Genomic DNA, 24,100 nt, shown 5'->3' with positions numbered 1-24,100 from the left:
ACACCTGGGCAGAGCACACACACACACACACAGAGGCACCTCCAGGGACACCAGGCTGGGCACAGCCCTGGCACACCCCTGGCACACCCAGGGCTGCAGTGCTGCTCTCACAGGCTGGGCATGGAGAATCTTGGCACTTCCCCAGGGTCTCCACACTTCCCCTGCAGACCATTTTCTCTCTTTTTGCTGGGGACAGGAAACCTTGTGTGTGCAGAACACACACACACACAGAGCCGCCTCCAGGGACACCAGGCTGGGCACACCCCTGGCACAGCCCTGGCACACCCTTGGCACACCCAGGTGTTCACAGCCTGGGGATGGAGGATCTCTGCACTTCCATAAGGTCTCCACACTTCCCCTGCAGACCCTTTTCTCTCTTTTTGCTGGGGACAGGAAACCTTGTGTGCAGAACACTGGGCTGGGCACACCCCTGGCACAGCCCTGGCACACCCAGGTGCTCACAGGCTGGGGATGGAGGATCTCTGCACTTCCCCAAGGTCTCCATGCTTGCCCTGCACGCCCTTTTCTCCCTTTTCCTGCAGGGCAGTGAAGGTTTCCTGGGCACAGCCCCTCCTGCCCAGCCTGCTCTGGCTGTGTCAGCCCTGCAGCCCATGCCCAGGGGTGCCAGGGAGGATGAGGAGCATCCTCCAGCAGCTCTGCCTGCCCTGGTTCTGCCTCCTCCAGGCCAGGTGGCTGGGTTGCTTCCTTGGGCTTCGTTCAGCACGAGCAGCTTGTGCTGTTTCTCCTCCTCCCTGGGGTGGGCTGCTCATTTTTGCCCCATAAGACAATGCCCTTTTTCAAAAACAAAGAAATTATAAAGTACATATGAACATATGGTAACATATATTGCAGGCTGCCTATGTGGCCAATTCTCTGTATGTTACCATATGGTGCCAAGTATTTAGCAAAAATATAACTTGACTGTTTCTCTTTCCATATGGGGATTCTTTTGCCTTAATTAATAACATTGAGCAAAAACTCTTTCTAAGGTTTCCAAGATTTCTGCAAGGGACTATCTTACGACAGACACGTGCTCCTGAAGGCTTTCCTCCTGATTTGTCTGCACCCTTCTGTCCCTGTCCCCTTCCTCATGCTCCAGGGGCAGCTGTGGGGACATCTGCCCATGGGGTAATTGGGAGGGGGATGCTGCACCCTGCCTTGGCTCCTGCCCCTGATGCCTCAGGTTTTAGGTTTTATATTTTTCAGATTCTGCTTTAGTGTGTGGGTCTGGGCTTCATATTAGGGGATGGAGAGCTCTGTGCACAGATAGGGAGACAAAACAATTCCTGCTCCAGCTGACAAAACAATTCCTGCTCTAGCTTCTGCCCCTGATGCCTCAGGTTTTAGTTTTTTATATTTTTCAGGTTCTGTGCTGCTTTAGTGTGTGGGTCTGGGTTCAGATCACCCATCTGGGATGGTGAGCACAGCCCCAACCCTTCCCTGTGTCCTGCTCCCACAGTGAAGCTCCAAACTCCAGTTCAACATTCCATGAACAGCACAGCCCCAGCTCTGCCCTGTGTCCTGCCACCCTCAGGATTTAGGGACCTGAGTGGGGTCACACCCATCCCCAGGGTCAAACCAACCCCCTCAGACCCCAGAGATCTTGGCTGGCACTGATGCCTCAGGTTTAGTTTTTCTATTTTTCAGGTTCTCTTCTGCTTTAGTGTGTGGGTCTGGGATTCATATGAGGGGATGCTGAGCTCTGTGCACAGAGCAGGGAGACAAAACAATTCCTGCTCCAGCTGGGCACCAAGGACAAATGATCCAAATCTCAGCCCCAGAGCACAAACCCCGTGGGCTGGAGAGAGAAAAACAAGCAGGGTGGGACTGCAGGGGCTAAAGCTGGAATGGGACAATGAACTGCAAGGTGCAAATGGAGCAGAACTGATCCAAGGGAGAGACCCCGTGCCCGGCCGTGCATTTTGGGGCCATTTTGGTTCATCTTGGGTGCAGCCCTGGCTGGGCTCTGGTGCTGCCCAAGGTGCATCCATTGAGGAGATCCTTTGAATAAATCCCTGCTTTATTCTTTAGCTCAGTCTGGGCTCTGTTCTGGGTCAGCCTTCCCAAGGCATCATCCCCTCAGGGCCTGGCTGCAGCTGGGGGATAACTCAGTGCCTGTGGGCTGCATCCCTCTGGCTCATCCCAGAGCCAATGGAACCGAGGGGATGTGCAGAGGGAGCTGGTGCAGCACAGAGGGCATTGGTGGCCACACAGGGACTGCTGTCTCCAAAGGGGCAGAAATCTGCACACTCTGCAGTTAAACCTCTCAAGTGTTATCTCCCAGAACAGAGAAATGTGTCAGGCAGCACTGGCAGAACCAGAGCACACAGCCTCGAGCTGCACCAAGGAAAATACAGGTTGGATAGCAGGAAAAGAGTGATAAAGTTCTGGAATGTTCTGCCCGGGGAGGTGGTGGAGTCCCCATCCCTGGGGGTGTTTAACAAAGCCTGGATGTGGCACTGGGTGCCAGGGTTGAGTTGAGGGGTTGGGGCTGGGTTGGACTCGATGAGCTTGAAGGTCTCTTCCAAACCAGTGATTCTGGGAATTCTGGGAATTCTGGGAATTCTGGGAATTCTGGGAATCCTGTGTGATGCTCTCAGGACAAGCCCACAGCCCCTGGGATGAGCCAGCTGTGTCCCTGTGAGATGGGGTGTGAAGGGTCAGTGGCACAGCCCCAGCTGGCAATGAAGACAAATCTCCAGATGTGTCCCCTGTCCCTCAGGGATGTTCCTGCTGTGCAGGCAGAGCGGAGCTGGCACGGGGCAGGAGAGATACAAATCCTACAGCATTTCCATACAGCCTACAAGAATCATTCCATTACCACACTGTGGTACATTTTAAACCCTAAAAACTCCTCTTTGGGCCCCTTCTGCCAAGCTGGCAGGGTCTGCTCTGAGCCTTGGGCCTGTCTGCAAGCAGAGGGGATTGTTTGATCAAAAGGGGATCACCTTCAGCTGGCCATGCCATTGTTTGCCAGTTGTTCAGGAACTGAGGGGTCTCAGAGCTTGCTTTCATTTCAATCTCCCTTAGAGTTTCCATATTCTCAAAATCTTTTGCCAGGCAATCACATTTATAAGGCTTTCCTGGTTCATCCTCCCCAACAGCTCAGCCCAGCCCAGCCTCTGACCTCTCCTGCCCAACCTCTGGCACAAATCAGATCCCACCCTCACAGCAGGCTGCCAGCTGGGCTCCCATGGGGGCTGTGGGCTGCTGGTGACGTGGTGGCATTCAGAGATGGCTCTGGGAGAAGGTCAGAGCGTGCAGAGCAGGCACAGGCTGTCAGCACTGCTGAGCCTCTGCATGGGGACAGCCATGGATGCAGGAATGGGGCTGTGCTAGGGATGCCTGGGGGTGCCCAGCACGGGGGGGCTGCAGTGCAGGGAGGAGAGCCAGGAGAGCCAGGAGATCATCCTGGAGAGCTGTGTCCAGCTCTGGCCCCTCTGTTTGGGAAGGTTGTTGAGATGCTCAAGGGCATCCAGAGGAGGCAACGAGGCTGGAAAGGGGTTGGGAACACAAACCCTGTGAGTGAGGAACCCCTGAGGGAGCTGGGGGTGCTCAGCCTGGAGAAAAGGAGACTCAGGGGTGCCCTTATCGCTCTCTGCAGCTCCTGAAAGGTGCCTGTGCTCAGCTGGGGCTGGGCTCTGTCTCCAGGAACTGACAGAACCAGAGCACACAGCCTCGAGCTGCACCAAGGGAAATACAGGCTGGATATTGGGAAGAAGTTTTTTACAGAAAGGTGATAAAGTTCTGGAATGGCTGCCCAGAATTCACAGAATGACCAGTTTGGAAGAGACCTTCAAGCTCATCGAGTCCAACCCAGCCCCAACCCCTCAACTCAACCCTGGCACCCAGTGCCACATCCAGGCTTTGTTAAACACCCCCAGGGATGGGGACTCCACCACCTCCCCGGGCAGAACATTCCAGAACTTTATCACCTTTCTGTAAAATCCTTTTCCTGCTATCCACCCTGTATTTCCCTTGGGGCAGCTCGAGGCTGTGTGCTCTGGTTCTGTCAGTGCCTGGAGAAAGAGCCCAGCCCCAGCTGAGCACAGGCACCTTTCAGGAGCTGCAGAGAGCGATGAGGGCACCCCTGAGTCTCCTTTTCTCTGATGATTCTGTGGTTCTATGACCTTCACAGCCCAACCACCCCCATGCTCTGGGTGCAAGCTCAGTTTCACCAAAATCCCATCTCCTCCTTGGTCACTCTCCCATGTTCCCCAGCTTCCCCAGGGGCACCATTCCCCCTCTCATCCCAGACACACAAGCACTGACAGCAGCAGCAGCCCCACCTTGTAATATTTAAAACAATTTTATTCATGAAAATATGCTGTACAATGCACTATACACAGTTCTTTACATTGCCACATACACAAACTCTAATAGCACAACCAAGAAAGTTACCATTGCCTACAATAAATGTGTGTGAGAGATGAGACCCTCCCCCCAGTCTGTACAGTTATAAATACGAGGGAAACGGACCCAAAACCGCCAGGGGAAGCAAACTGGGGGGTCCTGGGTGTCCCCCCACACTGGCTCCAGGCAGGGCAGGGTGGGAGCAGGGAGGGAGCTCCTGGTCCCAGAGGGGGAATGGCTGATGGAGAGGGGAGGATGGAGCTCACTGAGGTGGGATGTGGGGTGGCCTCGCTGAGGGAACCCAGAGCCTCAGGCAGTGCCACAAAGCCCGGCTGGGTGTCCCCTTCCCCACAGTGACAGTCACAGGGGGGGCACAGCCACGCCAGCCACCCCCAGCACCCCCAGTCCCTCAGCACCACCCACCCGGACACCACAGCCCACCTGCCCTGGTGCTCCGGTCCCTGGCCGGGCCAGCAGTGCCACCCAGCCCTGCGGCCACCCTGTCCCCAGCCCTGCAGCCTCCCTGTCCCCCGTGGCCGCCCCCGTGGCCGCCCCTCGCCCCGCAGGGCACTGAACACACGACTGAACTGACGTTACCAACACCACTGCACCGCACACACGACAACCCCACGGTCACGAACCACGACACAGCTTGGCCAGGGGCCGTGCCCACGCAGCGGGGCAGGGGCACGGGGCGGCACGGCGGGCACGGGGACACCTCCCTCTAGGGCTGGGGACAGGGGGACACTGCCCTCCTGTGCTGGGGACAGGGGGACACCTCCCTTCTGTGCTGGGGACATGGGGCACTGCCCTCCTGCTGTTGGGGACATGGGAACACCTCCCTTCTGTGCTGGGGACACAGGGACACCTCCCTTCTGTGCTGGGGACACAGAGACACTGCTCTCCTGTGCTGGGGACACTTCTTTCCTGTGCTGGGGACACTCCCCTCCTGCTGCTGGGGACGTGGGGACACCTCCCTCCTGCTGCTGGGGACAAGGGGATGTTATATTGCACTAAGGGGACATTTCCCTCCTGTGCTGGGGACACGGGGACACTTCCCTCCTGCTGTTGGGGACACAGGGACACTTCTCTCCTGTGCTGGGGACACTCCCCTCCTGCTGTTGGGGACAAGGGGATGTTGTATTGCACTAAGGGGACACCTCCCTCCTGTGCTGGGGACAGGGGACACTTTCCTCCACTGCTGGGGACACTCCCCTCCTGCTGTTGGGAACAAGGGGACACTTCCCTCCTGCTCTGGAGTAGTTCCCCCATCACATTGATGGCCAGCCAGTGTCTGTGACACTGAAGGGGGCTTGGGGACCCCAGCGTGGGAGAATCCCATCTCCAACTGCCCGACTGCTGCCCGGCATGCTGGTGTGCTGCTGGATCTGTGCCTGGAGGGCAGATGCCTGGAGGAGCCAGGACTCCTTCCCTGTCTCCCATTCCTGGAGGTGAAATGCCTGGAGGAGCCAGGAATCCTTCCCTGTCTCCCATTCCTGGAGGTGAAATGCCTGGAGGAGCCAGGACCCCATCCCTGTCTCCCATTCCTGGAGGTGAGATGCCTGGAGGAGCCAGGAATCCTTCCCTGTCTCCCATTCCTGGAGGTGAGATGCCTGGAGGAGCCAGGAATCCTTCCCTGTCTCCCATTCCTGGAGGTGAAATGCCTGGAGGAGCCAGGACTCCTTCCCTGTCTCCCATTCCTGGAGGTGAAATGCCTGGAGGAGCCAGGACTCCTTCCCTGTCTCCCATTCCTGAGGCCCCCATTTGCTCCAGGGCAGCCAGAGCTGCCCTCTCCTCCTCTCTGGGTCCCTCACACCACGTGCTGAACTGGGGGTTCAGGGGTTAAAGAGCCATTTGCAATCGGTTTCCAAGGATTTGAAAGATGCCTGCAAGGAGAGGTGGTGTACAAAAGGAATGCGGTAATGATCCTGACCAAAGAATAATCCTTTTTAAAAAAGCATTCAAGAAAGATTATATATAATAGAATATATTAAATTCTGTACATGATCAAATAATGTAAACATAATTAATTAACTTGTAAGGATGTCTTTAGAGACCGTGCCTGCCGTGTGCCCTGGGTGAAGGTGAGCAGTGGCACACAGGGCTCCTCTGTCACAGCCATGTGGGTCAGGAGAGGAGCAGGAGGTGCCACCCATGGGTCCCCCTGCCCTGACCTGTGGCTGGGACCCAGCTCCATGGCAGAGGAAGCTGGGCTGGGAAAATGTGCTGGTTCTGTGCTCTGACCCCACTGCAAGCCAGGGGCTGGGGGTCACACAGAGCCTGTGGTGCCCAGGAGGAAGAAAGGCTGAGCAGAGACCCCCCAGGACACAGCAGCAGCTCCCAGCTCCTCCTCCCAGCCCCTCCATCCTCTCCAGACCAGGTGCTCCTGCTGGCCACCAGCCTGACCCCCTCCAAACCCTGCTGCTCCTGGCAGCTGTGTGGAATGGCTGGGACATCCCTGGCCCTCTCCTGCCCCACAGAGTGGGGTCACTTTGGGGTCCTGACACACAGCAGGACCACCTGTGAATCGTGGTCCTCACTCCCACGGAGCCCCAGCCCCTGGCAGGTGGGTGCACCCCTCTTGCTGACAGCTCCTGGCACCCCAGGGGTGGGCAGTGAGACACTGGGACAGCCATGGTGGCACTGACCCCCCCGGAACCCCACAGCCCGGGCTGGGGCCCCCGTGGCACCTCCCTGAGCAATGTGGGTCACCCAAGCTTGGAGCAGGATGGACCCCACGCTGCGTCCAGAGGCCTGGGCCACCACATCCCTCCCTCCTCACACACACAGAGCCCCTCCTGGAGGGTGGCCCACATCACAGCCCCCAGCTTTACCCCAACTTCCAACACCCCATGGCCAAGCCAAGATGAGCCATGTGATGGGACACATCGCCCATGGCCTCTCTCTCTCCTCTCCCTAAGCTCGACCCTTTCTTCCTTCCAATGCAAAAACTCAATGGCAAAAGAGTGCATGAAATCAAATAAATACTTCCCCCTCCCCGCCCCTGCGAGCTGCCCCTGAGCCTCCAGCCCAGGGGTCCCTCACTGCCAGCAGGACCCCCCAGGAGCGTGCCCAGCCTGCTCCAGGCAGGGGCTGCAGCTTCTCCTGCACCCCCAGGGCTGCCAGATGCTGCTCCAGGGCTGCTGGCTGCACACCATCACCACCCCCTGCCCACTGCTTGGCAAGGAACCCTGCCTGGAGCCACCAGGATGCCCAGCAGAGCTGGCCTGGGGGCGTGGGCTCAGCAGAGCTCCCATCTCCACCAGGACTGAGGGGCCACGAGCCCCCCCTTGCCCTGGGGCAGGGTCCCCACTCCTGACACTTCTGCCCAGAGGATTCATTTCCCAAGGTGGCTCAGAGAAGAGTTGTTCCCCAGGGGGGATGCCCGTGCTGGGGGTGTCCCACAGCACCAGCCATCACCACTCTGTCCCCCAGCCCAAGGGCAAATCCAACTGGCACCATTACCACGGGGCACTGGGCCTGTCTAGAAAGGCTTTCCCTTCCTGCTACGCCCTGGATCTGCCTGGCTTCGGCTGCCTCTCCCACCCACCTGCCCTGTGTCCTCCAGAGGATGCTGGCAGGACCTGCAGACCGGGCACACCTGGGGCTGGGCGTCCTCCCCCATCTCAACATTGGACCCTCCGGTTTGTGTTTCGTGTTCGACCTTAAGCTCAGACCGATGGCTCTCGCCTATCTTAACAAACAAAGGCAGAAGAGAAAGGAAAAAAAAACAGTTAGTCTCAATGTTCCCCTGGTGGCTCCCCGGTGGCAAGCCCAAGCAGGGGCAGGGGTCACCCGGGCACCCAGCTCTGGTTCGTGGGCTGTGGCCCCCCGGGCAGCGCGGGCACGTTGAGCCCGTTCTGCGGCGGGAGCGCCGAGTCGAAGTTGAAATCCATCTCATCACTGTCCATAAAGTCATTGAGGATGATGGACTCCACGTCGCACTCCAGGCTCCCGTTGAACATGTCCAGGTCCAGGTCTGCTGGGAACCTGTCTTGGCCCAACACGGGGGGGTGGACGGCCCCCGGGTAGGGGCCCTGCAGCGAATCCAGCAGGCTCATGTGTGCCCCTTGGCTATTGGCGTAGGGATGCAGGTGCCCGTGGTGGTGCGGCACGGCCGTCATGCTGCACGACTCACTGGGCAGGCTCATAAGGCTGACAGGATTGGCTAAGGCACTGGTGCTGACCGCAGGGTGGTGGCCGGCTGGTGACGGGTGGTACAGGGCGTTGCTCTTCATCAGAGAGCCCGGGTGGGGCGGGTAGGAGGACAGGGCCTGCTCTCCAGCCCCACACAGCAGCGGGTTGTGTCTGTGGCCACGGGCCGGCACCATGGGGCTGGCCTGCGGCAGGGGGGGCAGCTCCCCCGGGACCATGCTCTCCTTGTGCGCGTAGGAGATGGAGGAGAGCAGGTCCTGCAGCGAGGCGTTCCTGTAGGAGCTGGCGGGTGAGAAGGTGGCCTGCTTGTTCTCCTGGATGGTCTGCATGGGCAGGCGGCGCATGAGGCCCATGGCCGGCTGGCTGTAGATGGTCCCGCAGTAGGTGTTGGAGCCGGCCCCCATGCTGGAGCACTTGGAGTTGAAGGTGAAGCTGGAGCTCCTCTGCCGCAGGGCGGCCGGGGGGAGCTGCTGCGAGGGGCTCATGCTGTAGCCATCCTGCAGGTCCTCCAGCATGCTCTCCCCCAGGCTCTCGTTCAGGCTGATGGTGCCGGTCAGGTCGGTCAGCCGGGGCAGCTCCACGGAGCAGCGGGCGCTGAGGGAAGGAGACATGGTGCTGGAAGGGCTGGGGTACATCAGCGGCGACGAGGGGGTGCCATCATCCTCCTCCAGCTCGTCCGGCTCGTGGTTGGCCATGATGGGCGAGAGGCGCCCGCTCAGCGTGCTGGCCGTGGAGCTGGCCCGCGTCCTGAAGTCCGCCCAGGCGTCGTACTCATCGCTGGCGTGGGACGCGGGGCTCTCCGACCACTTGGGCTGCTGGGAGGACGGGCTGTCCTCGCCGCGCTCCTGCGTCACCTGCAGCTGCTTCTTCTTGCTGGCCTTGCCCTTGATGCGCAGGAATTTGCTGTTGTTGTCCATGGACACGGCGCGCCGCCGCGGCGTCTTGCCCGTCTTGCCGCCCTCGGGGTTCAGCATCCACCAGGAGCTCTTGCCCGTGCCCTCGTTCTGCACGCGGATGAAGCGCGTGTGCAGGGACAGGTTGTGCCGGATGGAGTTCTGCAGGGACAGCAAGGACAGGGCAGGGTCAGCAGCAGGGAGGGCACCCCCGAAGGAAAGGGAGGCCCACGGGGCTGGGGGGAACATGGGGCACTGCGAGGCACCGTGGGATACCTGGGCTGAGGGTTTGGGGCTGGGAGAGCTGGGCTGGCAGGTCCCTCCCACATCCCACGGGTCACAGCCCCTTGCTGCACCTCCCAGCTCTGGCTGGGGCACAATTCCTGCCATGGCAGGTCCCAGGGACCCACAGCAACCAGGGCAGCTCCCAGGGGACCTTCCTTCCCTGACAGGAGCCTGCAGAGGGGTGAAAAGGCAGCAAATGCAGTGATGGGGTCAGGACCATGCACAGGCCCAGGGCTTCTCCATCCCTCCCTCCCAGCCCAAGGCCAGCACATAGCCAGCACATCCCACAGGATGCTGCCAGCACAGCCAGCACCTCCGTGGAGATCCCAGCCTGCTCCCCACCAGCCCCACAGGAGAGGGGATCCCTTTGGAGGGGACTCCAAGCCCCTTCCCCTGCCTGGCACCACTGGGGATGTGCTCCCCTCCACCCTCAGCACCAACACATGCCCTGTGCAGGGCACATCAGCACCACCACAGCCCTAAACAACCTGTTGGCACCATGTGGGACCTTGTCCCCAAATGCTTGTCAGGCCAGCAGGGCAAGGAGGGGATTCCTCCCCTTGGCTCTTGTGAGACCCCATCTGCAGAGCTGCCTCCAGCCCTGCAATCCCCAGCATAGCAAGGACATGGAGCTGTCAAAGCTGCTCCAGAGGAGCCCACGGAGCTGCTGCAGGGCTGGAGCCCCTCTGGAGCCAGGCTGGGAGAGCTGGGGGTGCTCCCCTGGCGAGGAGAAGGCTCCAGGCAGAGCTCAGAGCCCTTGCAGGGCCTGAAGGGGCTCCAGGAGAGCTGCAGAGGGACTGGGGCCAAGGATGGAGGGACAGGAGGCAGGGAATGGCTGCCAGTGGCAGAGGGCAGGGCTGGATGGGATCTTGGGAATTGGGAATTGTTCCCTGGCAGGGTGGGCAGGGGCTGGGCTGGAATTGCCAGAGCAGCTGGGGCTGCCCCTGGAGCCCTGGCAGTGCCCAAGGCCAGGCTGGACATTGGGGCTGGCAGCACCTGGCACAGTGGGAGGTGGCCCTGGGCTGCAATGAGCTGGCATTGAAGATCCCTTCCCACCCAAACCACTCTGGCATTCCCATTCCTCAATCCAGGATGGAAACCAGCACCAAAAACCATTGCAGCAAATGGAGAAAGGCAAGGAAAGAATGATTTCCTGCATGGTTCCAGGTGCCCCCAGTGCCATTTTCCACAGGGGTTTGTAGCCTGGCAAGGCCTGGTTGGAGAGGTTTGGGCTCTGCCAGGGTGCCCAGAGCAGCTGTGGCTGCCCCTGGAGCCCTGGCAGTGCCCAAAGCCAGGCTGGAGCCCCTGGGACAGTGGGAGGTGGCCCTGCCATGGCAGGGGTGGGATGGGATGGGATGGGATGGGATGGGATGGGATGGGATGGGATGAGCTTTGAGGTGCCTCCCAACCCAAAGCATCCTGGGGTTCTCTGTCACCTGCCTCTCCCTGCTGACATGCAGCTCAAGGGATGCCAGCCCAGCTCCCTGTGCCTCAGTTTCCCCAGAGGACAAAGGCAAGATGCAGAGCCCAGGGAGGAGTCTGCAGCACAGAGACCCTTCCCCACGTCTGCCCAAAGGCTCGGGGCTGGCCAGGGCCTCCTGGAGAGGGGAGACCCCTCCCCAGCCCCTTCCCAGCTGCAGGAGGGGCAGAAGGACGAGGAGGGGGAGGAACCCACGGCAGAGGGGAGAAAGTTTGGTGCTGTTGTGGTGTACAGTGGAATACTAATGAAGAGGCAAGTGAGCTCCAGCCTCATCTATCATATTATGTAATGGCTTACTTCTCTGCACTTCATTTATTTGGAGATTGCTCCCAGGCTGGCTCCTCGCCAGCAGCCACCAAATCCAAGTCTACAGAAATCAATCTCGCACTGACTGATTAAGCCGTGTTTAGAACTAATTGCTCCTTCGTGTGTGGGGAGAATAAATTACGGGCTTTAATTTCACATCTTTAAAATGCAACTGCAGGTATGGGCCAGCCATTAACCCCTTCCTGCACGGCTGGGGAGGGGGCTCAGGGGTGGTTGGGACACAGCTGCCCAAACAGGGCTCACCACCTGCCAGCAGAGCAGGTCAAGCCCTGGCCTTGACACCCCCTGACCCTTCCAGCAGCTCTCCTTAAGCCACAGGATGATCCAAACTCCCTTCCCATCCAGGACCAAACTGCCATCCCATCCATCATTGGACAGGATGATCCAAGCTCCCATCCTATCCAGGACCAAACTGCCATCCTGTCCATCATTGGACAGGATGATCCAAACTCCCTTCCCATCCAGGACCAAACTGCCATCCTGCCCATCATTGGACAGGATGATCCAAGCTCCCATCCAGGACCCAGCCACTGTCCAAGCAGCAGGGACAGAAGCACAGCAGAGGTTGTCACTGCCTGGCAGGGCCAGGGCCAGCAGCCAGCTCAGCCCCACGGCGCTGCCCTGCACCCACAGACCATGGGGAACTGGGGATGCCAAACTGGGCTTGCAGGAGCGATGCTCAGTCACTGCTGGGCCCTGGCAGGAGCGGGGACCCTGCCACAGCCACAGTCCCTCCCTGCCAGCACTGCCAGCCTGCCCGGCACAGGAGGCAGGAGATGCTGCAGCAGGGCTGGAGCTGCCATGCAGAGCACGGGGACAGGGGATGGGCTCTGGGCATGTCACAGCTGCACGGGGGTGACATTCAGCATCCTCTGCTACAGCCCCCTCCCACCCCAGAGGAGCACAGGGCACCCCAGAGCCCCGAGGCAGGGCACAGGGCTGGCAGGGTCAGGCTGCCCGAGGCAGAGGAGACGAGGAGAGGCTGCTGCTTCTCCCGCAGCCGAGCTTCATTAAGAGCCAGAAGCCAGCAGCAATTAAGTGCAAGGTGCAGCACACCCGGCTCTCTCCTCATTAGCACCCCGGCACGCTCGCTGCCCGAGGCTCAGGGCGCAGGGAGCAGGGCTGGGGTGGGCAGGAGCTGATTATCAGCAGGACCTGCCTCACCCGGGCAGCCCCAGGCACCCAGCGTCCCACAGCACCCTGGCAGTGTCCTCCTGACACACAGGGGACGGCAGCTGCCTTGGCAGGGGGTGGCCTGGGGTCAGGAGAGGATGGTGCCAGCCCCAGGGCACCCACGGCGCCTTTGGCACCACTCCCTGCCCTGCAGCGCTTCTTGCAGGGCTGGCCGTGCTCTGTGCCCATGCTGTGCCCCTCTGTCCCCCTGTCACCCCTGCCTGTCCCCATGGCTCAGCCGCTCACTGCTAACCCAGCCCCACAGCCCCCAGTGCCCAAACCCCAAACAGCACCAGGCAAGGGCATTGGTCAGGGCTCAGAGCCAGCCCTGCTGGGGGTGACACACAGCCTGTGACAGGGGGGACACTCAGCCCATGCTGGGGGTGACACCCAGCCTGTGACACCAGTGACACACAGCCCCTGACACCAGTGACACCCAGCCCGTGCTAGGCATGACATAGAGCCAGTGACAGGCGTGACACATAGCCCATGACAGGGGTGACACCCAGCCTGTGACAAGGGTGACAGTCAGCCTGTGCTAGGGGTGACACCCAGCCCATGTCAAGGTGACACCCAGCCCATGACAGCAGTGACACCCAGCCCTGCCAGGGGTGACACCCAGCCTGTGCTAGGGGTGACACACAGCCCATGACAGCAGTGACACCCAGCCTGTGCTGGGGGTGACACACAGCCCATGTCAGGGCTGACAGCCAGCCCATGACAGAGGTGACAGCCAGCCCATGCCAGGGTGACATACAGACCATGCCAGGGTGACACCCAGCCTGTGCTGGGGGTGACACACAGCCTGTGACAGGGGTGACATACAACCCCTGCCAGAGATGACACCTGCACCGTGGACCCCCGCCCGCCCCCGCAGCTCAGCCGAGGGGGCCGGGATGCTCTGGGGAGCACAAGGGCGGGCTGGAGGTGGCACCGGGGCTGCAGGTGCCCCGGACCCCCTGCCCAGCCTGGCTGGCACCAGGGCAGGACGAGGCTGAGCCCGTGCCAGCCCATGCCAGCTGCCGGGGGCTTTGCCAGGCTGGAACACCGCGGTGCCAGGGCAGTGCCCGTCTGCGGGGCCGGAGGGGGGGCTGCGGGCACCCACAGAGCCCCTCACCCCCCCAGCGGCCCTCCCCCGGCGAGCCTCATTGTCAGGGGAGCCGGCAGTGTGAAATCGGTCTGATTAGCAATTAGTGCCATTGTAACGGGATTAGCCGGACCCATTGTTCGGGAGAGTGCCTCGACTGTCAATGGGCAGCTGGCAGCGACGGTGAGGATGACAAGGATGCTGCGGGAGAGCCTCACGCCCCGAGGGAGGACGCCTGAAATGAGCATCGAGCCCCGAGATGAACCCCAGGCCCCAAAATGAGCATCGAGCCCCGAGACCAACCCCAGGCCCCAAAATGAGCATTGAGCCCTGAGATGAACCCCAGACTCCGAAATGAGCATTGAGCCCCGAGATAAAGCTCAGACCCCGAAATGAGCATCAATCCCTGAGATGAACCCCAGGCCCCAAAATGAGCATTGAGCCCTGAGATGAACCCTGGGCCCCGAAATGAGCATTGAGCCCCGAGATGAACCTCGGACCCCAAAATGAACATCGATTCCTGAGATGAACCCCAGGCCCCAAAATGAGCATCGAGCCCTGAGATGAACCCTGGGCCCCGAAATGAGCATCAAGCCCTGAGAGGAACCCCAGGCCCCAGAATGAGCATTGAGCCCTGAGATAAAACTCAGACCCCAAAATGAGCATCGAGCCCCAAGATGAACCTCAGACCCTGAAATGAGCATTGAGCCCTGAGATGAACCCCAGACCCTGAAATGAGCATTGAGCCCTGAGATAAAGCTCAGACCCCAAAATGAGCATCAAGCCCCAAGATGAACCTCAGACCCCGAAATGAGCCACCCACATGGGTACTGAGCCCAGGACTCAGACCCATGCCCAGGCCAGCAGCAGGTGCCAGGGTGCCACCCCAGCCTGGCAGTGGGGCTGAGCTCTCCCCTGCGTGCCCTGAGGGGACCAGGGGGGGCAAAAGGAGTGCAAGAACAGGAGCAGGCCCTGGGCAGAGCGGGGAGAGCAAACCAGGCTGGGCTCTGGGGCCCTCCCCATCCCTGGCACATCCCTGCACCCTCTGCTGTGCCCCCCGAGCTGCCACCCCTCCCCTGTGCCCAGCACCAAGTGTTTTCAAGCAAAACCCAACCCCAGCTGCTCCCCACACCTGCTGTCAGAGGTCAGTCTGTCTGTCTGTCTGTCTGTCTGTCCAGGCTGCTGGGCCACCCAGCCAAGGAGCCCGATGGTTGTTACCTGGTGTGGGCTCAGCACCAATGGCAGGAGGAAGCAGGGACAGGGACAAGGGGTAGGGACAGGGACAAAGAAAGGGACAGGGACACAGGGACAGGGACACAGGGACGGGAGCAAGGAAAGGGACAGGGACACAGGGACAGGGACACAGGGACGGGAGCAAGGAAAGGGACAGGGACAGGGACACAGGGACAAGGAAAGGGACAGGGACACAGGGACAGGGACACAGGGACAGGGGCAAGGAAAGGGACAGGGGCAGAGACAGGGATGGGGTCAGGGACAGAGAAAGGGGCAGGGATAGGGACAGGGATGGGGACAGGGGAACAGGGACAAGGAAAGGGACAGGGAAAGGGACAGGGACAGGGATAGGGATGGGGACAGGGACGCTAACAAGAGCTCTGCCAGCAGCACAAGGACGGCTCCAGGGGTTAATTGATCCTTATTCACTCCTTGCACAACAAAATTGCCACTGCTGGAGGAAATATTGCAGAGGGCAGAGGCTGCCAACCCCCTCAGTGGGGCTTCATCCCTGAGGGTGATGTACAGGGAGGGTGGTGGCATGGGACACTGCCAAAAACATCATATTCACCCCAAAAATGGCTCAGGCACCTGCTGGCACCATGCCCTGGGCACGGGCAGCCCTGCTCCCTGCATTGGTGTCACCAGTGGCTGAGCTCAGCCCCCAGCCCTGGCACGGCCACCCCGAGCAGTGCCCAGGCCTGTCAGGTGAGCAGGTGGCAGCTGGCACACGTGGCAGGGCTGCCCACAGTGCCAGGGATGGATGGCCCACGAGGGCAGGAGGGGACCCTGTGCTGGGCCACAGGCAGGCAGCTGCAGAGAGCCACCAGCCCCTGTGCCTGCAGGGGCACCCCACATCAGCCCAATCTACACATCCTGACCCACATCAGCACACCCCGTATCAGGTTACCCCATATCAGTGCACCCCATATCAGCATCCCCATACCAGCCCAATCTACACCTTCCTGACCCTATCAGCCCACCCCACATCAGCCTAATCCACAGCATCCTGACCCACATGAGCCCCACACCGTTCCCGCCCACACCAGCCCCACACCATCCTGGACCACACCAGCTCTCCCTGGGTGGGTGAACCCAGCAAGGGGAAGCCCGTGGAGCCAGGCAGGGGGAGGCAGGGGCAGGGACAGGAACAGGAACAGGAACAGGAGAAGGGGCAGGAGAAGGGACAGGCAAAGGGAGGCAGGGGCAGGGATAGGGGAAGGGGAACGGGAAGGGGCAGGGGGAGGCAGAGCAGGGGGAAGCAGAGGGAGGCAGGGGCAGGGGGAGCAGAGGCAGAGGGAAGCAGGGGCAGGGGAAGCAGGGGCAGGGGGAGAAGGGACAGGGGGAGCAGGGGCAGGGCAGGGGGAGCAGGGCAGGGGGAACAGGGGCAGGGGGAGCAGAGGCAGAGGGAGGCAGGGGCAGGGGGAGGCAGGGGGAGCAGGGGCAAGGGGAGCAGGGCAGGGGGAGCAGAGGCAGAGGGAGGCAGGGGCAGAGGGAAGAGGGGCAGGGCAGAGGGAGCAGGGGCAGAGGGAGCAGAGGCAGAGGGAGCAGAGGCAGAGGGAGGCAGGGGCAAGGGGAGCACGGCAGGGGGAGCAGCCGCCCCCCGGCGCGGGGCTCTGGCCGGCGGCGGCGCGTTCGGGTCAGCGCTCCGGCTGAGCAGAGCGGGGCTGACGCGCTGCTAATTGAAGCAAATGCCCATTAGAGCTGCGAGGGGCAGGTGGCCGACACGCGAGGAGCCCGGGGCGGCACGGCCGGAACATCCCCGCCTCCCCCCCGCGCTCCCAGCGCCGCCGACAGCTCATTAGGGACCGCTAATGACCCCCGAGGTGTGCGCACAGCCCGGGACAGCTGGGCATGGCGTGCTGCGGCCTGAACCCGCCCTGAACACCCCCCAGGCCCCTGTGTGCCACCCCTGTGCCCCCCCCGTGCCACCCCTGAACACCCCCCAGGCCCCTGTGTGCCACCCCTGTGCCCCCCCTGTGCCACCACTGAATACCCCTGTGCCACCCCCGGCCCCTGTGTGCTACCCCTGTGTCATCCCTGTGCTACTCCTGTGCCATCCCTGTGCCACCCCTGAACACCCTCGACCCCTGTATGCCACCCCTGTGTCATCCCTGTGCCCCCCCGTGCCACTCCTGTGCCACCCCTGAACACCCCCCAGCCCCTCCGTGTCATCCCTGAACACCCCTGTGCCACCCCCGACCCCTGTGCCATCCCTATGCCACCCCTGAACACCCCCTGACCCCTGTGTGCCACCCCAGTGTGTGCCACCCCTATGCCACGGATGGATGGATGGATGGATGGATGATGGATGGATGGATGGATGATGGATGGATGGATGGATGGATGGATGGATGGATGGATGGATACAGAACTAGGGCTGGTACTGAGTGATTTCAGTGCTGGGGAACACCTGCCTGGTCAATCCAGCTACCACAGCCTGCACAAACATCTCCCCCCCCCCGGTGCCCTGGGCTTCTCCTGGTGGGGCCAGAGCAGCCCCAAAGCCGCCCTGAGTGACGCCTTCTCCAGCCACAGCAGTTCCCAGGCTGGGTCAGGACAGGAGGGGCCACCAGAGCTGGTCCAGCAGAGCTGGGACAGGTCCCATCACCCCACAGCGCCTGTCCTGCCCCACCAGCCCAAGGTCTGTGCTGCCCACCCTCCAAGGGCTGACCTGAGGGGCAGAAGAGGAGCCCGGGGGTGATGATGAGGATGGAAGCGATCCCTGTGCAGCCTGTGTGCAGAACCACACCCCTGCCAATGCCCCAGCACCCCCTGGAGCCCCACACCCTCCCCAGAGGGCTCATTAGATCAGGGCAGGGCTGAGGATAACGAGCAGGCACAGGGATCCCTCTGGGGCAGGGCTGGGGAGCTGGGGACCCCCATATGGGACTGGGGGATGTTTGGGGAGAGCCCAGCCTTTCCCCAGTTCCTGCAGGAGCCCCACAGAGCTGTGGGCACCCAGCTGCAGCTGCCCTGGCACCGGGTACCTGCCAGGGGCACAGCCCCACGGTGCTGGACCCTCTCTGGCTGTGGGGTCACTGCAGGTGCCACTGCAGGGCTGGCAGGGGACAGACAGTGTTGGGGAAGGTGAAACAGGAAAGCCTCGTAAATGTGATTGCCTGGCAAAAGATGTTGAGAATATGGAAACTCTAAGTGAGATTGAAATGAAAGCAAGCTCTGAGATCCCTCAATTCCTGAACAACTGGAAAACAATGGCATGGCCAGCTGAAGGTGATCCCCTTTGGATCAAACAATCCCCTCTGCTTGCAGACAGGCCCAAGGCCCAGAGCAGACCCTGCCAGCTTGGCAGAAGGGGCCCAAAGAGGAGTTTGTAGGGTTTAAAATGTAACCCAGTGTGGTAATGGAATGATTCTTATAGGCTGTATGGAAATGCTGTAGGATTTGTATCTTGGACTAGATTGGTTAGTGAGAATCAGAATATTCAGCACAGAAGAAGATTTATGGTATTGTAATGGGAACCTCGTGCTCTTAAGTCTTTGCTCTTACCTTTTGTCTCTTAGCTCTTGCCTTTTACTCCCTTACCCTTTTACTCTCTCACTCTCTCACCCTCTCTCACCCTCTCCTCTCCCAGGCCTGCTCTGAGCTGTGCCTGGCAGCTCCCAGCAGGGCCCTGCACCCAGGCCCTTTGCAATAAACCCCAAGTTCCAGCCCTGGCTGCAGAGATCTCTGCTCTCTGTCCATCCCCACCGTGCTACCCCCATCAATCCCACAGCCAGGACCCCTGCCCACTTCCATCCCTGCCCGGAACGTTCCAGAGGGCCAGGGGTCTGCTCACCCCCAGTGCCCACCCAGCTCTCAGCCAGCCCCAGGGATGCTGTGGGGGCTGAGAGAGGGGCTGGCACAGGGTGGGACTGCCCAGGGCTGGGCTCCAGGTGCCAGCACAGCTCTGCAGAGTGCCCACATCCAGCTAAGGGACATCAGCCCCTCCTTTGGGGACAAACCCCACCCTGAGCACTCCCTGCCTGCCCAGACCCCCCTGCAGCAGCTGAGGCCAGCTCAGACCCTTGGGGGACCCTCTGTTACCCCGTAATGCTCTAATGACAGCCCAGAGCTGCCCACCAAAACAGCTGCAGTAAATCACCCCGAGCTGAGCTGCCGTGCCGTTTTTGCATGGAATTACAGGAGTTTTTCCCCTGGGTTCAATTTCCTCCACACCAAGTTCTCACCGCAGCCAAATCATTAAAGCAGCAGCGCTCCCTTTTCCTCGGGCACCGCTTGATGTCCCTGCTGGGGCTGGGGCTGCCTGGGGACAGCGGTGTCCCAGTGCCCCCAGGCACTCCTGGCTGTGCTCAGAGAGCCCTGAGCTGCTCCCAGCCCGAGGCGAGGCGCATCAAACCCTGCTGGGAGCCCGGGGACGCCCAGCAGGGATGCAGGAGGTGCCCCGAGCAGGATGCTGAGCCCCAGCAGCAGAGGAGCTGGCTGTTCCTGCAGGAAAACCGCCCACTCCTCCTCCTCCTCCTCCTCCTCACCGCCTGCGGGAGGAAGGGGAGCAGCAGCGCTCAGCCCGCACCACCCCATGACCCACAGCGAGGTGTGGTGCCATGAAACGCCACCCCTGGGTCTCCTGAAGGGACACAGGACATGTCACCCCCGTGCCACCTGGAGGGACACAGCCACATGGCACCCCCGTGTCACCTGGAGGGACACAGGACATGTCACCCCCGTGTCACCTGGAGGGACACAGGACATGTCACCCCTGGGTCACCTGGAGGGACACAGCCACATGGCACCTCTGGGTCACCTGGAGGGACACAGCCACATGTCACCCCCGTGCCACCTGGAGGGACACAGCCACATGGCACCCCTGCGTCACCTGGAGGGACACAGCCACATGTCACCCCTGGGTCACCTGGAGGGACACAGCCACATGTCACCCCCGTGTTACCTGGAGGGACACAGCCACATGTCACCTCTGGGTCACCTGGAGGGACACAGGACATGTCACCCCCGTGTCATCTGGAGGGACACAGCCACATGGCACCTTTGGGTCACCTGGAGGGACACAGCCACATGGCACCCCTGGGTCACCTGGAGGGACACAGCCACATCTCACCCCTGGGTCACCTGGAGGGACACAGCCACATGGCACCCCCGTGCCACCTGGAGGGACACAGCCACGTCACCCCCGTGCCACCACCCTGCCCGGCTCACTGAGCAACGCAGCCCCCCGAGCTGGGTAGCAGCAGGAGCACCAGAGCTGGGATGGGGAGCCCAGCTCATCCTCATCCTCATCCTCATCCTCATCCTCATCCTCATCCTCATCCTCATCCTCATCCTCATCCTCATCCTCCCCTGTCTATACCACCAGGGCTGACTGGATTTCCAGCCTGGAGCTGCCTCTGAGCTGGGCTGTTCCTAGCGAGCCAGGGAGGGCTGGGCAGGGAGACAGCACCGGGGCACACGTGGCCCCTGGTGTCCCCTGGTGTCCCCTGGTGTCCCCCGTGTCCCTCCATGTCCTCCCGTGTCCCTCCATGTCCCCCCGTGTTCCCCAGCTATTCCCTTATATCCCCCCCATGTCCCCCCATGTCCCACAGTGTCCCCCCGTGTCCCCTCATGTTTCCCCTGTGTGCCCCCATGTTCTCCCCCTGTTCCCCCATTGTTCCCCTGTGTTCCCCCTGCATCTCCCCATGTCCCTCTGTGTCCCCCACGTTCCCCCTTGTTGTCTCCATGTTCCCTCCCTGTTCCCCTCTGTTCTCCCCATGTTCCCCCCATATTCCCCCACATCCCTCCCATGTCCCCCCATGTTCCCCCTTGTTGTCCCCATGTCCCCCTGTGTTCCCCCCTGTTCCCCCATGTTTCCCCCATGTTCCTCCCATGTCTCCCCACACCCCTCTGTGTTCCCCCTGTGGTCCCCACCTATTCCCCCATATCCCCCCTATGTTCTCCCATATCCCCCCCTGTCCTCCCACTCTGCTCCAGGGGTTCCCCTCCTGCCCCCATCCCCCCCCCCAGGAGAGCAGCCCCCCAGGGGTGCCCCAAGTCCCTCTGTGCTGTGCCCTGCAGCCACGGGGCTTGCAAGGGGCCACAGAGCAAAGCCAGGCCCTCTCCAACAGCCACGTCCCACCAGGACCCCACGGGGCTGTGCTGGAGCAGGGACAGACACCCTGAGCAGGGACAGACTGCCCCAGACAGACAGACTGCTCCAGCAGGGACAGACTCCCCAGCAGGGACAGATCCCCCAGAGGGACAGACACCCTGAGCAGGGACAGACTGCCCCAGCCCAGACAGACTCCCCAGCAGGGACAGATCATCCCCCAGAGGGACAGACTGCCCCAGACAGACAGACTGCCCCAGACAGGACAGATCCCCCAGCAGGGACAGACTCCCCCAGCATGGACAGATCCCCCAGCATGGACAGACTCCACGAGCCCCAGGGCAGCTCCTGGAGATGAGGAGCTGCTCTGGCCCTGCATGGAAAGGGGCTTTTTGCTTGTCAAATAGAGTCAGAGAATCCCAGACTGGTTTGGAAGGGATCTTAAATCCCATCCCTTTCCACCCCTGCCATGGCAGGGACACCTCCTACTGTCCCAGGTCTCTCCCAGCCTGGCCTTGGGCACTGCCAGGGATCCAGGGGCAGCCACAGCTGCTCTGTGCCAGGGCCTCATCATCCACCCAGGCAGGAATTTCCTCCTGCAAGAGCTTTCACCCCACCAGCAGCAAGCACAGATGGCAAAGGCTTGGGAGAACTCAGGGCTCTCATCCCTGAGGGGATGGGGACCAGAGGGGTGGCCAGGACAGCAGGGACATCCCTGCCACCAACTGCCCTTGGCTGGGAGATCCTTCATGGAACTGTTTTATTCTAAAAATTAAAAAAAATAATAAAATAAAATCCCAGCTGCTCAAGCAAACAAATGTTTGTAGCAGTTTGCAGAATTCAGGCCCAGAGGGTGGAGCAGGGGAGGGTTCAGTGATGCCTCTAAGGGAGAAAATCCTCCCCACGGGGACTTGCTGTGCAGAAACGTGGCAAGAAGGACTATTTAAAAAACAGCTCTGAAAATGAGGAGCAGTTTCCAGCCAGTGGTGGGGTTGAGTCCATCTAGCTGAGCCCATGGCACCCTGGCAGGCTCTGAGCTGTCCCTGCTGTCCCCAAGCTGCTGTTCAGTGCTAGGCAGCCCTCAAGGCAGAGCCTCCTCCCTGCCAGCACACACTGAAAGCCTCCAAAATGCTCCAAACCATCCCTGGCAGTGCCCAAAGCCAGCCTGGACAGGGCTGGAGCACCTGGCACAGTGGGAGGTGTCCCTGCCATGGCAGGGGTGGCACTGGGTGGGCTTTGAGGTCGCTCCAAACCCAAACCACGGCTCTGTGAACACCCCACAGAACCCTGGGGGTCTCCCCAAGGGAGATGCTCTTAGGGGTGAGGGGCTCACAGCTGGGGTGGCTCCTGTGTAGGGTCCAGGGGGTGAAGGGGATGGGGATCCATCCCTGCTGTGCCCCGGGGTGGCAGCCACAGCCCCTGTTGGGTGATGGGCAGGAGCCAAAGGCAAAGGCGTGGTAGGGGACAGGTAAAAACCACCCCAGGGGGCTGAAGGAACAGCCCCCAGCCCTGCAGCAGCCTGGGTGGGTCACAGCCCTGCCCGGGATGTCCCCAGCCTGCCAAGGGGTGTCACACACGGCTCCAGTGACACCCCCATGGCACAATGAGCACCACCCTGCACAGGGCACCTGCAGTCACAGCCCCTCCTGTGTCCCCTGCCACCCCTGCTGGCTCAGCTGACCCTTTTTGTCCATTTGCTCTGCACCTGGCAATGACAGCCCTGGCTGGGTCACAGCCCTGCCCAGGATGTCCCCAGCCTGCCAAGGGGTGTCACACACTGCTCCAGTCACACTCTAATGGCTCAACCAGCACCACCCTGCACAGGACACCTGCAGTCACAGCCCCTCCTGTGCCCCCCACCCCCAGACCCCCTCCTATGTCCCCTGCCACCCCTGCTCGCTCAGCTGTCCCTTTTTTCTACTCCTCTGCACCTGCCAATGCCAGCTCCAGGTGGGTCCCACAGCCTGTGCTCACTCCCAGCAGAGCCAGCCAGGAGGAGGAGGATGATGAGGAGGAGGGGAGCCTTCCCCCACGCTCAGCAGCTGCCCAAGGGTGGGCTCAAAGCCCCCCTGTGCCCCAGAATGTCTTTGTGCCAGGGACAAAGCCCTCTCACACTCCCAATGCCCCCCAGGCACTGCCAGGACCCAGCAGCTCCGGGCACCCACCGGGCACAGCTCTGCCCAGCACTGCTGTGCCTGAGCCCTGGTGCCACCTCAGGCATCTCTGGTGTCACCCCACAAAGCCCTGATATCACCAACAAACTCACTGCTGCTTGTGGGCACTGCCCCACTGATGGGGGGAAAAGGGCAAAGGGTGGGAAAAGGGCACAGGGTGGGAAAAGGGCACAGCCCCACTGATGGGAGGAGAAGGGCACAGCCCCACTGATGGATGGGAAAAGGGCACAGCCCCACTGATGGGAGGAGAAGGGCACAGCCCCACTGATGGGTGAGAAAAGCCACAGCCCCACTGATGGATGGGAAAAGGGGGATTTTTAGGACGCTCCCCTGGTCCAGGGGCTCTGCAGGATGGGGTGTCTGGATGCCCTGGATGCTGCTCCCAAGGGATCCTGTGAAGGAGAGGGGCTGGCTGCCAGCAGGGCTCCCCAAAACCAGCCCAGAGCATTTCCCAGCCCAGCCCATGGGGCACAGCAGAGGATCCAGGGGGAAGCGCTGGCCGGGCCGCTGCAGGCTCGGGTTTCATCCAAACATTCCCCGGGCAGGGCTGAGCACACGGGAATGTCCTGGCTCTGCAGCCACGGCTGGAGACAGCCCTTGGAACTGCCCCTCCTGGGAGGCTCCAGCCTGCCCTGCCCTGATGCTGTGGGGTTTAGGGGTGTCTGGCCCCCCCAGGATGTGTACAGGGAGTGGGGGTGCAGGGGAGATGGGGGCAGGATGGGCAGGATGGACAGAGAGCAGAGATCTCTGCAGGCAGGGCTGGAACTTGGGGTTTATTGCAAAGGGCCTGGGGGCAGGGCCCTGCTGGGAGCTGCCAGCCACAGCTCAGAGCAGGGCTGAGAGAAGAGAGGGGGAGAGAGGGTGAGAGGGGGAGAGAGTAAA

General features: G+C 61.3%; 1 protein-coding gene across 21 annotated transcripts in view; it reads right to left on the bottom strand.

The window, feature by feature from the left end:
- Positions 1-4,290: 4,290 nt before the first annotated feature.
- Positions 4,291-24,100, bottom strand: part of FOXO6 (forkhead box O6) — a 47,002-nt gene continuing 27,192 nt past the window's right edge. Inside the window, exons 2-4 of one of the 21 annotated variants that reach the window (XR_011683512.1) lie at positions 5,274-9,563; positions 5,192-5,221; positions 4,291-5,131 (exon numbers count right to left, since the gene is read on the bottom strand). Coding sequence is in view for 1 of the 21 variants with exons in the window: in XM_071453071.1 (XP_071309172.1) it covers positions 8,145-9,563 (1,419 nt within the window). In the remaining 20 variants the exon portion in view is untranslated. Of the gene's footprint in view, positions 9,564-24,100 lie in introns of all 21 variants that reach the window. The other 20 variants (XR_011683514.1, XR_011683515.1, XR_011683513.1 and 17 more) reach the window with 20 other exon arrangements.

The sequence above is a fragment of the Agelaius tricolor genome, unplaced genomic scaffold, assembly GCF_023055355.1.
Source record: "Agelaius tricolor isolate 1412-34295 unplaced genomic scaffold, bAgeTri1.0.p SCAF_36, whole genome shotgun sequence".
NCBI classification, from domain to species: Eukaryota; Metazoa; Chordata; class Aves; order Passeriformes; family Icteridae; genus Agelaius; species Agelaius tricolor.
This window is presented reverse-complemented; position numbering and strand designations above follow the sequence as displayed.